At 43.2% G+C, this 13,560-nt stretch overlaps 1 protein-coding gene across 1 annotated transcript; it reads left to right on the top strand.

The window, feature by feature from the left end:
• Window positions 1–63: 63 nt before the first annotated feature.
• Window positions 64–13,070, top strand: LOC132447893 (BCL2/adenovirus E1B 19 kDa protein-interacting protein 3-like). The gene is given in 6 exon segments (XM_060038905.1): window positions 64–346; window positions 6,506–6,743; window positions 8,411–8,489; window positions 9,268–9,377; window positions 9,826–9,963; window positions 10,184–13,070. Coding segments are annotated over 6 exon segments (699 nt in total). The 5' UTR covers window positions 64–261; the 3' UTR covers window positions 10,233–13,070.
• Window positions 13,071–13,560: the final 490 nt, after the last annotated feature.

The raw sequence follows: 13,560 nt of genomic DNA, 5'->3' as shown, positions 1-13,560 counted from the left end.
GCCAGGAGTGGTGGGGTCAGATTTATTTTCTGCGTAATGGGAGTCTTCCGTCTTTGTTATTGTGCTGGCGTCATCACACAGCTCCAGGAAGACGCGCGTCACACACGCCCCACAGCTCATGGTTGCACTGCCCTGGTTTGCACGACCGCTCTCCCGAACATAGTTTATACAGTTCCTCCCGGTTTGGTTTGTTGCACGCAGCGTTGCGCACGTCTGCATGTGCGCCCGGGGAAATAGTGTGTTGCGTTGACGGTCTCTCTTATGCAAAACAGTCAGTCATCAGACACCATGTCGGACGCTTCTTCCACTTCGTCCACAGATAACCACGGAGACGCGGGACTAAACGGTAAATAGAGACATCGCTTTTTACTGTAAAAGTCTGCCATTTGTTGTGTTTGTTGGTGGATGTGTCCGAGTACACGTCAGTGAATTTATGGAGGTTTATAACAAGTAATTCACAATTAAAAGTCTCATCAGGTTGGGTTTTTCAATGAAGGGTTCGGAGGGAGGAGCAGGAACGCTATGTTCCGCTCGTGTATTGACAGCCGCTCGGCCAATAGCGTTTGAGTAAGTGTCCTTTCCGTTTGACTGATGAGCGAAAAAGCCATTCGGTGATCCTTGTCGTTATATGGAGGCGGGCTAAAGATGTTATCAACAAGGAGCGAGATTTATGTGAAAAACTGGTGAATAAAAATAGCTAAATATGGCCACTCTTATAATGCGTTAAAATGTAGGAAAACAAAAAAATTAGGCTTTGGATACGAAGTTATTGATTCTAATTGTGTATTTTGTGTATAGGTAATTATGATTTGTATGCATATATGTCGGCCAACGCGTCGAGCCTCAGCAATTTTAGTAAATGTTTTTTGAGAGGAGAGACGGACGAATGTCCTTAATTGCATTAAAACAACATGAAACAAAAGGCCTACGCTTGTGTTTTAATGGAGTGTAGGGATCCTCTAGCGGTCAGGTTGCAGATTGCAACCAACTAAATCTCCCCTTTTGCCACCTGGCTTGTAATGTGGAATGTGCCAGCAGATACTTTATATTTAGTTATTCAGTTTGTAGAACTATAGGTCGTAGCTTACATTCTCCCATCTCTGCAGAGATTGATGCTAATGTCCACGTCCAAGAGAGCTTTAGGCTTATAGGACACTTATTTATAAAGACACGTGTATGTGTATGTGGGGAACTCCGTCTGGGGAGCAGTTGATGTCCACGTCCAAGAGAGGGTTTAGCTTCTAGGACACATGGATATGACGCCATGTGTTTGTGGACACGTGGAGCTCTGTCTGTGCGGCAGTGTCCTTGTCACACAGAGAGGGATCCTAGGACACTTAAAGAATAACGCCTGTGTGTGTGTGTGTGTGTGTGTGTGTGTGTGTGTGTGTGTGTGTGTGTGTGTGTGTGTGTGTGTGTGTGTGTGTGTGTGTGTGTGTGTGTGTGTGTGTGTGTGTGACCGACTGAAAGGTGTAAAGGTGCTGGTCAGAAGTTGATTTTAATGTCTGCATACGAGAGGGTTAAGCTTTTTGATTACATAGTATCATCAATGACAGTACCAAAAACTTGTTCTCTCCAGAGCTGTTTTTCGGTTCTGGGCTACCATAGAACCATGGCTGTGCAACATGGCGGCCTCCATGGAAGAGGACCCAACACCCATGTAGATATTTAGGGCTCTAACTAGGGTAACAAGAACTCAAAAAAAAAAATATTTTCATGGGAACACTAATTGAAACAGACTTATGAAGGTTATATTCAATTTCTGCCCCAAGTCCCTTCCATTAGATGCCAATCAATTCTACTTGTTGGATCTTTAAATAACTTTTTTCTCCCTTTCTATTATCTCTCTCTGTCTCTATTGATCACTCAATCTTAGTTTATTTAGCCAAGGTCCTGATGAAACCCGTGCTAATTTTTGGGGTGGCTGACATTTAGTTTGCACTCGCGCATGTTGTGTCAAGTCCTGCGTTAACCTTTTTCTGTCCTCACCAATCAGCTCAGCTCATCGCAGGTCGCCGTCAGACTGGGCCTGGCCTGCAGGGTGACTTTTAGGCACAGCTCAGGGCAGAGGCCAGCAGATCGGGTCGGGAAGATGAGTGGGGGGGGCGGTCAAGGAAGGAAAGAAAGGGCTGAGACAAGGGACCCGAGACAGGGACCGGAGGTATGTCATCCCAGTCTGCTGGATCTTCAAGCCATGTTTTTTTTTTTTGCATATTCTGCCATGCTCTGAGCTGTACAATGGATCGCTGCTACGACCGGGTGCAATGATGGACAGCACACTCACAGCAGACGTTATCATGTTGCTGTTGTTGGCTAGTGGAGAATAAACACTGAACACAGCAAATAGTGTCAGGTGGGCATTGAACCTGGTCTCATTGTTATTGAGAGCAGAACAAGCATGAACTTTATTGTTAATCGCTCATTTAGCCCATCACCCAAGCCACGCTCCTTCACACCAATTATATTTATAGGGGACTTTGATGTGTTGGTCAACTTGTGTCCTGGGACTGAGTACACACTTTTATTTTCTTGTAAACCAACAACAGACACCCAACTATTGACATGATACTCTGGGGGCTGCTTCCAGGGGGGGTTGGGGTTGTGTTTGACCACAACATGGGAGGGACAGTGTCATGACTATTTCTGGAGACAGTTTTGAGTTGAACAGGATTTAAGGAGGTGAGGAAACGCGGGTCAGGTTGTTGTCAGGCCAAATGAATTTAAATGCTCCAGTGGTGTGCAGGGATTTCAATACACACACACACACACACACACACACACACACACACACTGGCTATCAATAGATATTACATGACGTGTTTGTTCACCTACATGTCAATAGATGACTGATAAGGATTTGAACTCGATTTTAAGTCAATCTTGTTTCAAAAGCCAATGACTCACTAATAAATGAGTGTTACACATACACACACACACACACACACACACACACACACACACACACACACACGCTGTGTGTGTACATCAAAATCCCTGCAGTCCAATTGAGTATTTCAATGAATTTAACCTTGTGTAATCAAACACCCAGCCCGCCTCTCAACACCTCCTAAAGACCTCTGTACCGTTTTCTCAGTAGTCAAGTCAGTGTCCCCCCCAAGTTGTGGTGAAACACGACCACAACATCTCCCAAAGGGAGCCCTCAATGTCAATCGTCAAGTCAATAGCTTTTGTGTCGGTGTTGGTTTACAAGGAAACACAGGTGTGTACAGAGGCCAGCACTCTGATGGAAAATCCTATGTTGTTTAATCAGGTAAGCTTGGTTTCCTTCAGGCTGGGTTATCTGGCCACACCATCTGTTAACTGGTGTTACCTAGTTCCACTTAGTTGACCTTTTCCCTGGGGTGGACCGGTCTAAAGGACGTCCTTATCTATACCAGAAAAGTCCCGTGAGTCAACATATCCCTCACATGATGTACGGACCAATGCATTAGGGGGAGGGGGAGAAACAGTTTACAAGAGAAACAAGAGTCTGCCTTGTGTAGGAAAAGTGTTACATAAATAAATAAAAGGCTCTGTGAACTCACTCTGCTCGAGAGAAGACTGGTGTATGCATACATTTATAGGTTAATTGTCTACATCTATTGTGTGCGTTTTTGCATTCAGAAGTCTTTTCTGTCCTTGACGCAATATCTAATATATAAATTGCCACAACAGCACACATGTTGACCCCAAATGTTAAAGCCTTGCATCCAAGTCCCCAGTAAATATATGTGGACTGAAGAGGGCTTTGCTTTAACTTTTATGCTAAACCAAAACAATCCTAGTCTCTGTGTTTAGACTTCAGGGGATCAAACTAGAGTGTGTGTGTGTGTGTGTGTGTGTGTGTGTGTGTGTGTGTGTGTGTGTGTGTGTGTGTGTGTGTGTGTGTGTGTGTGTGTGTGTGTGTGTGTGTGTGTGTGTGTGTGTGTGTGTGTGTGTGTGTGTGCGCGCGCGTGTGCGTGTCATTCTGTCTGTCTCGAGCAGCTGATAACCGCTCTGTGGCCGGAACGTTCGGCCCGCTCGGCGTCATGGCAACGTGTTCGGAGCTGGCGAGGCGGGGACAATAGGCTGTCAACACACGGCAACCTGGCTCAAGGCCTGGCATGTTAACTAATCCAGCATGAGGGCGATCTGCTGAGTCGTGTGTGTGTTCTTACGTACGGGGTTACTAGGAGTTACTATCCAGGGTTTGGGCGTGGGTCACTGACCCCCCCCCCCCCCTGACTAAACAACAGTGCTGCCCACCACTTAAAGGTTGCCAGGCCACCTCACATGAACCGGGTGTTTATTTAGCACCGTAGGGTCATGTGGCCCGCCTTGCACGCTGCTGCTTTCCAAACACCTATGGCGGAACACAGGAAAAATTCTCCTTTTTTTTTAATGAATGAGATGTTATGTCCGGGTCTTACATTTCAGAAATACGTGCCCTGCCCTCTTTCGCCTGCCCTGTGTTACATTTCCAAACGGCCTGAGACGTGGTCTGCGCTCCGTGCCCCGGGTCACGTACCCACGGGGCGGGAGGTCTGCTCGGCCAAAGAAACCCCAGGGCTCTGAGGAGGGCTCTGCCCTCCTGTGCATAACACACAGGGAAGGCTTCAGGCTCAGCCAACGGGAGCCCCGGCTCACTGCTGCTCTGGAACGCTTTGTAGAGGATTACATCGGGGTGTTGTGTTTGGTTCAACGCGGTGGTTATGTATGGTGAGCTTCATGTGCAGAGGCAAAGGTCAACCATAAGTACAAAAAACCCAGCAGGCCTAGGTGTAGGGGGCTCACGCACTAGTGAACTAGTCCTTCACTTACCACTAGTTTCACCAACTAGTCAAACAGTTGATCGCTAACACTTCGCCAACTAGTCAACTAGTTGATTACTAACCACTAGTTTCACCAACTAGTCAAACAGTTGATCACTTACCACTAGTTTCACCAACTAGTCAAACAGTTGATCACTAACCACTAGTTTCCCCAACTAGTCAAACAGTTGATCGCTAACCACTAGTTTCACCAACTAGTCAAACAGTTGATCACTTACCACTAGTTTCACCAACTAGTCAACTAGTTGATTACTAACCACTAGTTTCATCACTTAGTCAATTTGTTGATTACTTGCCACTAGTTTTACCAACTAGTCAATTACTTACCACGACTTTCATCAACTAGACAACTAGTCGTGGACAACATAATTTATCAAATAAATGATAGAGAATGTATCATCCTCTATCATTGATATTGGAGAATGTCAGCAAGTAACATGTTATGACCAACACACTGGATTTAGAGCGAGTTTAAACCTATAAAATGCTGTTGTTGTTCATTGTTCAAGTGTTTAATACTTGTGACGTTACCAATCGTGCTCAATATAAAATGCTCGGCTAATGTTTATGTGTCTGTTATGTCTGTCGTCACGGCAACCCAGCTGCCAGTGAAGCCGAGGCCCTGGGTGGCGGGACGCTCCATGAGGTTAAAAACTCCTGAGCAGGACACCCAACCCTTCCTGCTCCCGACGAGCTTGCTGTCGCCCTGTATGGCTGACACTGCCGTCGGTGTGTGAATGGCTGTTTAAAGGGGCTAATGTAAGGCAATAATTGTGAAAGCGCTGACAGTGACCACTGGGTAGAAAAATGCTACAGAAATGCGGTCAATTTACATGAACTCATTTTTAATAACCAATTGATTATTGTGTGACATTTCACAGTAGAGTGCTTGAACCTTCTGTGTCTCCCTCTCTGTCTTCCTTGAATAACGACTAGACGACTACTGCCAAAACTTGGCAACTAGTAAAGGCCAGTAGACGTGAAACGTATCGTCCTTTTATTAAGAGCACACTTTTTAATGTTCTGATTCTGAATTAAAAGTAATGTGCATGAACCATGCATGTTTAAATGTGGTCGATAGTGTTTATATATGGTCGATAGGGTTTACATGTGGTCGATAGGGTTTACATGTGGTCGATAGGGTTTACATGTGGGTGATAGTGTTTAAATGTGGGCGATAGGGTTTACATGTGGTCGATAGTGTTTACATGTGGTCGATATTGTTTAAATGTGATCGACAGTGTTTAAATATGGTCGATAGTGTTTAAATATGTTCTTTTCCCTCACTCTCCACCTCATCCCTAACTCTCCACCTCAAGCTGGTGTGTAGTGAGCGTTCTGGCACCGATTGGCTGCCGTGCATCACCCAAGTGGGTGCTACATATTGGTGGTGGTTAGTGAGGTCCCCCCTTCACTTTAGGCGTCTTTGAGTGTTATTAATTATTATCATTCTTCATGTTTAACCTCTGTTTTCCTTTTATTCCTAGTCTGTTTTACATAGTTTTGAATGATGACTATATGCTCTGTAAGGTGACCTTGGGTGTCTTGAAAGGCGCCTCTAAATTAAATGTATTATTATTATTATTAGAAGGCTGTAAAAAACCTAATAAAACGCAATCCCCAAAGAGACTAGCATCCTGCCTTGAGGACTTGGTGGTGTACCAGGGCTGAGTGTCTCTCTGTCCTTCCCCCAGGTTCCTGGGTGGAGCTGGAGATGAACAGGGGGTTGACCAGCCTCAGACAGTCGTCCCCCGAGGGGCCCCAGGCCTCAGGGCCCCTCCTGCCCCTCCTGCCTCAGGTGGAGGAAGAGGAGGCCATGGTGGGGGGCCTGGAGCACGTGCCCTCCTCCTCCTCCATCCACAACGGAGACATGGAGAAGATCCTGCTGGACGCGCAGCACGAGTCCAGCCGCAGTAACTCCTCCTGTGATAGGTGAGGGGAGAGGTTCTTCTTTATTCTGATTGGTCCAAGGGATACGTCGAGATGAACTTACCCAGATTGAGATGAATGTTGTTTGATTTCAAATTCATCATTTGCAAGTCGAGCATAGGAGTTTGCTAGGTTAGCATTTGCTTTCCGTTAGCTGATTCCATGGACTTGCAGAGCCACAGTAGCCTAGCTCCTGTTCGTGTTAGGGGATATGCTTTGAATGTCTTTCCAAGGATTTCAAATATGTGTTGATGAGTCGCTTATTCAAAAGGAGTACCAACAAAACCATAACGAGATTGTAACTACTAGTTAGACTCTGTGGTTGCAACAAGATTGGTGTTTAGAAATGTGAACAAAGGCAGATTTCCCCTATTATAAGGTTTACTAACAGCCTGGAGAGTTAAGCTAATTATCTAGAATTACACATTAGTGCCTCCCTGGTGTTTAAATAAACTGCTTCACTGTTATACTTTTTCTTCCCCAAAACAGAGCTAAACAGGACTGTCTCCGAGCCGTGAATTAGTGTTAAGGCCTAAAATTAGCTGGTAACATTTGAGTGGGTAGTTTCAGCAGAAAAAACAACTCTATCTCTATAAATGCCTATCTTTTTAATAGTTATCCAATGCCAATTCCCACAGCACTTAAATATTCCTAGGAAGAACCCTGTGTTGGCAGGAATCGCCTACAAAGGATAAAAGCTCTTGAACCTTCAGTTGACACAAAAAAATCCACATGGCTAATGGCATATGGCTAATTGCTGTAATTAAGTAAACAGCAATTATTCAAACCTATAAATGTCTGCTGTATAAAAGCAAATACTAGTAGGACTTAATTTAGCCCTGTTTCCTGTAAACTCAAGCCACAGATAGCATCGCACTCATATCATCATATAACACAGCTTATTAGCTAACGGTGACCGTCAGCTGTTGATGACTCACCTGCAGATGCTCATTTAGACTCTGACGACACTCAAGAGGCTGACCACACTCTAAACTCATACCACTGGGACCTGACACAGCCCAGGTTACTGCAAGTTCACTTCCATAGTTTACTATATGGCTGATGTCCCCCAGCAACACTTTACTTTTGCTGGGTGACAATTCCACAGTTACCAGTGCTTCACCATAGGGGGTGCTTTTCCTGCTGTTTTATGTACTTGTTTGGTTGCTCTTTGAAAACATTCAAACTGTAAAATCGTAATAAATTAAAAATGGATAAATAATCTACCGAACACATCAGACTGCTAGATTAAATGCATGCAGGGACTGTATCATGTAGTTTCATTGGCATGTACTTTTATGTCTTGTATTGATATTTCACTTGCGTACTATAAATGCATTTGTAACTGCATCAATAAGGATTCAATGCTAAATATTGTGGATATATATCATAGATATAAATAAATTAACAATATTTGTAGGTTCATTCACAATAATAATCTCTGGTGCTGGTGAAACACACGTTTGCATATGGTCTAAGGTTTAGTTTTAGATGCCATGTTAAACCTTATTAACAGTTCATTGACTGATGGCAGGACATCCTCTGAACTATGACCTAGATTTGGGTGTAGTTTGTGTCTAACTGGTTCAGTGGGGTTGGTTCGTTTTCCTTGCAGTGTTTGTGTAAAGGATAAGTTGTTTGTTTCTTTAACTGTTGGTTGCTCTGTTCAGCCCCCCCAGGCCACACACCCCTCAGGACGAAGGCCAGATCATCTTCGATGTGGACGTTACCAGCCACAGAGGCAGCCAAGTGAGTGTCTCTCTCTCTCTCTCTCTCTCTCTCTCTCTCTCTCTCTCTCTCTCTCTCTCTCTCTCTCTCTCTCTCTCTCTCTCTCTCTCTCTCTCTCTCTCTCTCTCTCTCTCTCTCTCTCTCTCTCTCTCTCTCTCTCTCTCTCTCTCTCTCTCTCTCTCTCTCTCTCTCTCTCTCTCTCTCTCTCTCTCTCTCTCTCTCTCTCTCTGATGTTGGCTATTTTCTCTGTGGGGAAAATAATAGCAATTAGTAATAATAAAATAGATGATTTATTATGATTATAATAACAAACTGCTTTTGTGTGTTCCACACGAGTGGAAGTACAAAGCTATTATTAGATGTGTTGTTATTGGGATTCTGGACACGTTGAGCTATGGTAATCCAGTTCTGAGGAAACTGCACGCACTCACAAACACCCAAACCTTTGAGACATAGCCCCGACCAATTCACTGTGTGTGTGTGTGCGTGTGTGTGTGTGTGCGCGCGTGTGTGTGTGTGTGTGTGTGTGTGTGTGTGTGTGTGTGTGTGTGTGTGTGTGTGTGTGTGTGTGTGTGTGTGTGTGTGTGTGTGTGTGTGTGTGTGTGTGTGTGTGTGTGTGTGTGTGTGTGCGCGCGTGTGTGTGTGTGTGTGTCCATAATGTCCTAGATAAGGCAGGGGACGTCCTGATACATTCTTGCCTGTTGTATATGATTGTTTGTAAGAGGAGGCTGGTTATAATGAGAGCGACTTCCTGGTTACGTTTGTTGTTATGACTTTTTGTCTGTAAATGTGTGTGTAGTCAGAAGAAGAGGTGGTGGATAAGGAGAGAGACATGGACATCCTGATGAAGGACACAGACTGGGTCGCTGATTGGTCGAGTCGACCAGAAAACATTCCTCCAAAGTAAGAGTCTGATTACTGGCCTTGCTGCACTTGAAATATCATGACTGATGGACAGACTAACGGATATACCATTCATCCGTTTAGTAAATGTACCTTTAAAAATATGATCTTATAATCTATTAGTTAATGCAATATGCCACTAAAGGCTTAATTTCAAGAATGTACTAACGATTTTTAATGGGAAAGCAAGGAACGACATCCTACATTTACCTAAAGTAATTTTGCCTGCACACTTAAGTAACTTAAAAGTGAGACTGAGCGCAATCAAACCATTCAATCTTTATCAGAGTGACTCCACGTTTTACTGAATTATCCAAAAGGCAACTAGCAAGGATTATTTTTAGATGACACTCTAACCCTGAGGCATTTACTTTAAAGAAAACATTACAAAATACTCTTTAGCAATAACTGTACAAACGGTATTTAACGCTTTTCGGATTATTCCGACAGGGAGTTGTCACCCACGGCGAGCAGGAACGCTCAGCATGAGGAATACCGGGGCGATGAAGAAGGGAGGCCTTTTCTCTTCTGAGTTCCTCAAAGTGTTCATCCCTTCTCTGCTAATATCTCACATCCTGGCACTCGGATTGGGGTAAGAATAGCCAATCCACGATTTTTCTTGTTATTGGTTTGTTTTATTCTGGAGAACATTTCCATCTCAGATGTTTGTTTATGGAGTAAATAGCTGATGGAACAAAGTGAAATGGTGCAAGTTTAATATTATATATATTATCATTCATATACAAGTTTAGGAGAAAAGCAAGCACCATTGCCTGTTTGATGGTTGATGTCCTCTCTCCTCCCCTCTCTAGGGTGTACATTGGGAAGCGGCTCACCACAACGGCCACCAGCTCCTTCTAGGACCACCTGATCTGGAGGGGGGGGGGGGGGCTCTGTGGAGGAGGACGAGGTCATGACCTCTCCCTCTCCCCTTCCTCCTAGCTCTCTTCCTTGACTCTCTCTCTCTCTCTCTCTCTCTCTCTCTCTCTCTCTCTCTCTCTCTCTCTCTCTCTCTCTCTCTCTCTCTCTCTCTCTCTCTCTCTCTCTCTCTCTCTCTCTCTCTCTCTCTCTCTCTCTCTCTCTCTCTCTCTCTCTCTCTCTCTCTCTCTCCTTGTGTAGATACCCTTCCCATCTCAACCCCTCACTCGCCCATTTTGTATACGGTTTTCATGGAATGACGATTACCGAGGTCATACTTTTCTCTCTCTTTCTTGTGTCGTTTGTTTTCATGGGCACGATATTACAACAACTAAAACCTAGTTCTACTTCTACTCCTCCTCTTCTTTTACTTTTTTCTTTCTACTGTTGTTAATACACGTGTTGATGAGCTGTAGATGGAGCACGGGAGAGTCAACCATTAAAGGGAATCAGAGGGAGAAGCAAGAGGATTTAGGACTTGTGCCAACACTCAATCAAACCAAGCAATCGGACAGGAGAATGACAGAGAGCCTACTTTTGAAGGCGGCCATTTTGTTTAGCGATTACGCGGTCGCTTTCAGAGGTTATCGTTATTATCGGCTTTGTATCTATTATTTTTTTCCACAGCCTTGTGGAACCCAAGCTATTGAGATTTTAAGTTATAGCAGCCACAGTCCACCTATAGCTTTGCCTTGCACTGGAGATTTTATTTAAATTAATTTATCCTGCCGGAAAACATTCTGTATTACTGTACTGCACCACTATGAAGAGTATTCCGTTCAATCTCCGAATGAGGGTCCCCGTTACAAATAACGGTCATTTAGAGCTGTATTTTGAGGAGGTTGTGTTCCCTCTTGGTGTGAAACCGTACAATGTGTTTTGTTGGGGTGCCAATATTGCGATGTCCACAAACCTTTCTGTTCTTCGGCAGTTCTTGTGAGTTGATGCTGATGCCATTCCCGTGAAACGATGCTGTAGGTGTCTGTACCATGTCCTAGTGATTTCCCTTTTTTCTTGGTACAAACTGGGCTTTTCACCCACCCTCATCCTTTACCTACCATTAGCTTGTCTGCCCTCAAGTAATACTTGTGATTTTCTTTCCCCCTCTGAGGGAATTTAATTTAATTGTACCTGTATTCTACTATACCTAATAGTATACTCATGTTTTTCTCTTTTGGTTTTGCTTGGAAGTGAAATGATGAAGTTGAAAGTGTTTTCAAAACATCAGATTTTCTTAAATTCTGATGTTTGGAGTGATTATATAAAAAAGTTATAATATAAAAAATACATTTCACTAAAGGAAATTAGTTATAAATATTTAATATTTTTTAAAGCTGATTCCAATAACTTATCTTATAAAACCTAGACATTTGGTCATGAAATATTCATATCTTTTAATATTCTACCAAAAATGAGCTGGAACAGGCAGATAAAAGTTATACTGTCCCGGCGGCATTCTGAACGGAAAAAGGATAGAAAGATTTTTTTTTTTTTGTTCTACTCTTCTGAGGGTTTTTCAGCCAAAGGCAGTGGTCATGTTGGCTGGACCTACCCCCTAACCCTGCCCCCCTACCCCAATCTCTAACCCCTCAACCCCGCCTAGTCCGTAACCCTTAATCCGTAACCCTCATTCCCCAAACCCTAACTCCGAAACCACCCTTGAACCCTAAATCCTAATCTATAGTCCTAAACCCCTAGTTCCTAGTCCCTAACCCCCAAGTACTTTACTCCTAACCCCTACCCCCTAACCTCCGACTCTATTTCTTATATCGGGTACGTGACTAGCATGGTAAGCCACGTACCTTTTTAAAGCATGATTTAAAACGGTTAAAGTAAATGTAATAACGAACATGATGCTCGGACAGACTTTCTTGCCGGATCTTTTCAGAAGGGATGGTTGTGTAAACAGTGGCCTATTTGATCAAGCTTAGTGTAGCTTGTGTGACTTAAACTGATATTTTACTACATCTTTTCTATCATCTGTTATGACTGCTATACTGGCCCCAGGTAATAATGGTAATAATAAACAAAGTCATGGTCCTCCTACAAAGTTTGCCAGAAAATATAAACAGTAAATGTCCATAGTTTTTCATAAGTTATACACACTGTGTACACTTTATTTGAACCATCCATTTGTTATTTTTACCCCAGTCTAGCCAGTAGGAGGTTGCCATCTGACCTGGAAGTGATTTTGTTTTTTCCTTCAGTTTTTTATGAAGCTGTATTCATTTCCTAAATTAAGATGAGCCTGGAATCCAGGTGTAGGCTTCAGGAGCCTTCCAGAAACTTCCTGAGCTTTTCAGAGACTTTATTTACAGTTAGGAAAGCCACAGATATTCTCCTCTCTCTTTGTCTCTCTGCCACCTTTTTGTGCCACAAAGCAGATTGTTTGTGTGTGTTTTGGCCATGGCAACATTTGAGAAAAAAGTGTATAGCATTTTTGTTTACTCTAGTTTTTTTCGTGGTTGTTGAGGAATATTTCGGTTTGGTTTTATTTTGTGTTGTTTTGTCGGTGATGGACGATGCATGCAGAGCAAGCAGTGTGCTGTAAGTGGAATGATCCCAACGTTTGTTTGTACAATCAAACCAAAATATGAGATGTGAACAACCCGATGTTGAGGAGGCCTCTTGCTTTAAAGAAAGGAAACGAAGCGTGTAGAAAATGATTTTCCACACCTCTACGGTAACGATAGTTACCACAATAATGTGTATTGCTTTAATTTTCTCCCTTTTCATTAACAAGTTGATAAACATTTTGTCATTAAAGATTATCTGAATCAAGCAAGTTGCAGAGTTTGTTTTGGTGTTTCCTGGTCATTGGTCCAATCGAGTTGATCCGAAAATCAGCTTTCAGAGATACTTTTTAATTGAACAGTTCCTTCAAAGGGCCTTCAAAGTTAAAGCATATTTGAGACGGATACGGTAGAGGGCAGTTGAACTAATTGGACCTACAGTCAGGGAGAATTAAAAAAGGAATGTGTGGCATTTCCCTTCCAGGTCTGCTGACTTTCTCATGTCATAGTATAAGGAAGAAGCATTTGAAACACTTATTACTTAAAAGAGATTAACTTTATTCTTCTGTTCCTGATTCCTGCTTTGGAAGCCTTTCATAATATTCTTGGAAAGGAGCCTAACGTTCACGTCAATACAAACACAAGCTTGATCTCCTCAGTTTTTGATATTCCATGCACTTTCTAAGACTGCATTTTCTGGGTGCTTTACTTTCGGAGGGTTCTGTGACCATGTTCAATAATCTTTTCCAGTCATTATT

The sequence above is a fragment of the Gadus macrocephalus genome, chromosome 19, assembly GCF_031168955.1.
Source record: "Gadus macrocephalus chromosome 19, ASM3116895v1".
Classification (NCBI taxonomy): domain Eukaryota; kingdom Metazoa; phylum Chordata; class Actinopteri; order Gadiformes; family Gadidae; genus Gadus; species Gadus macrocephalus.
This window is presented reverse-complemented; position numbering and strand designations above follow the sequence as displayed.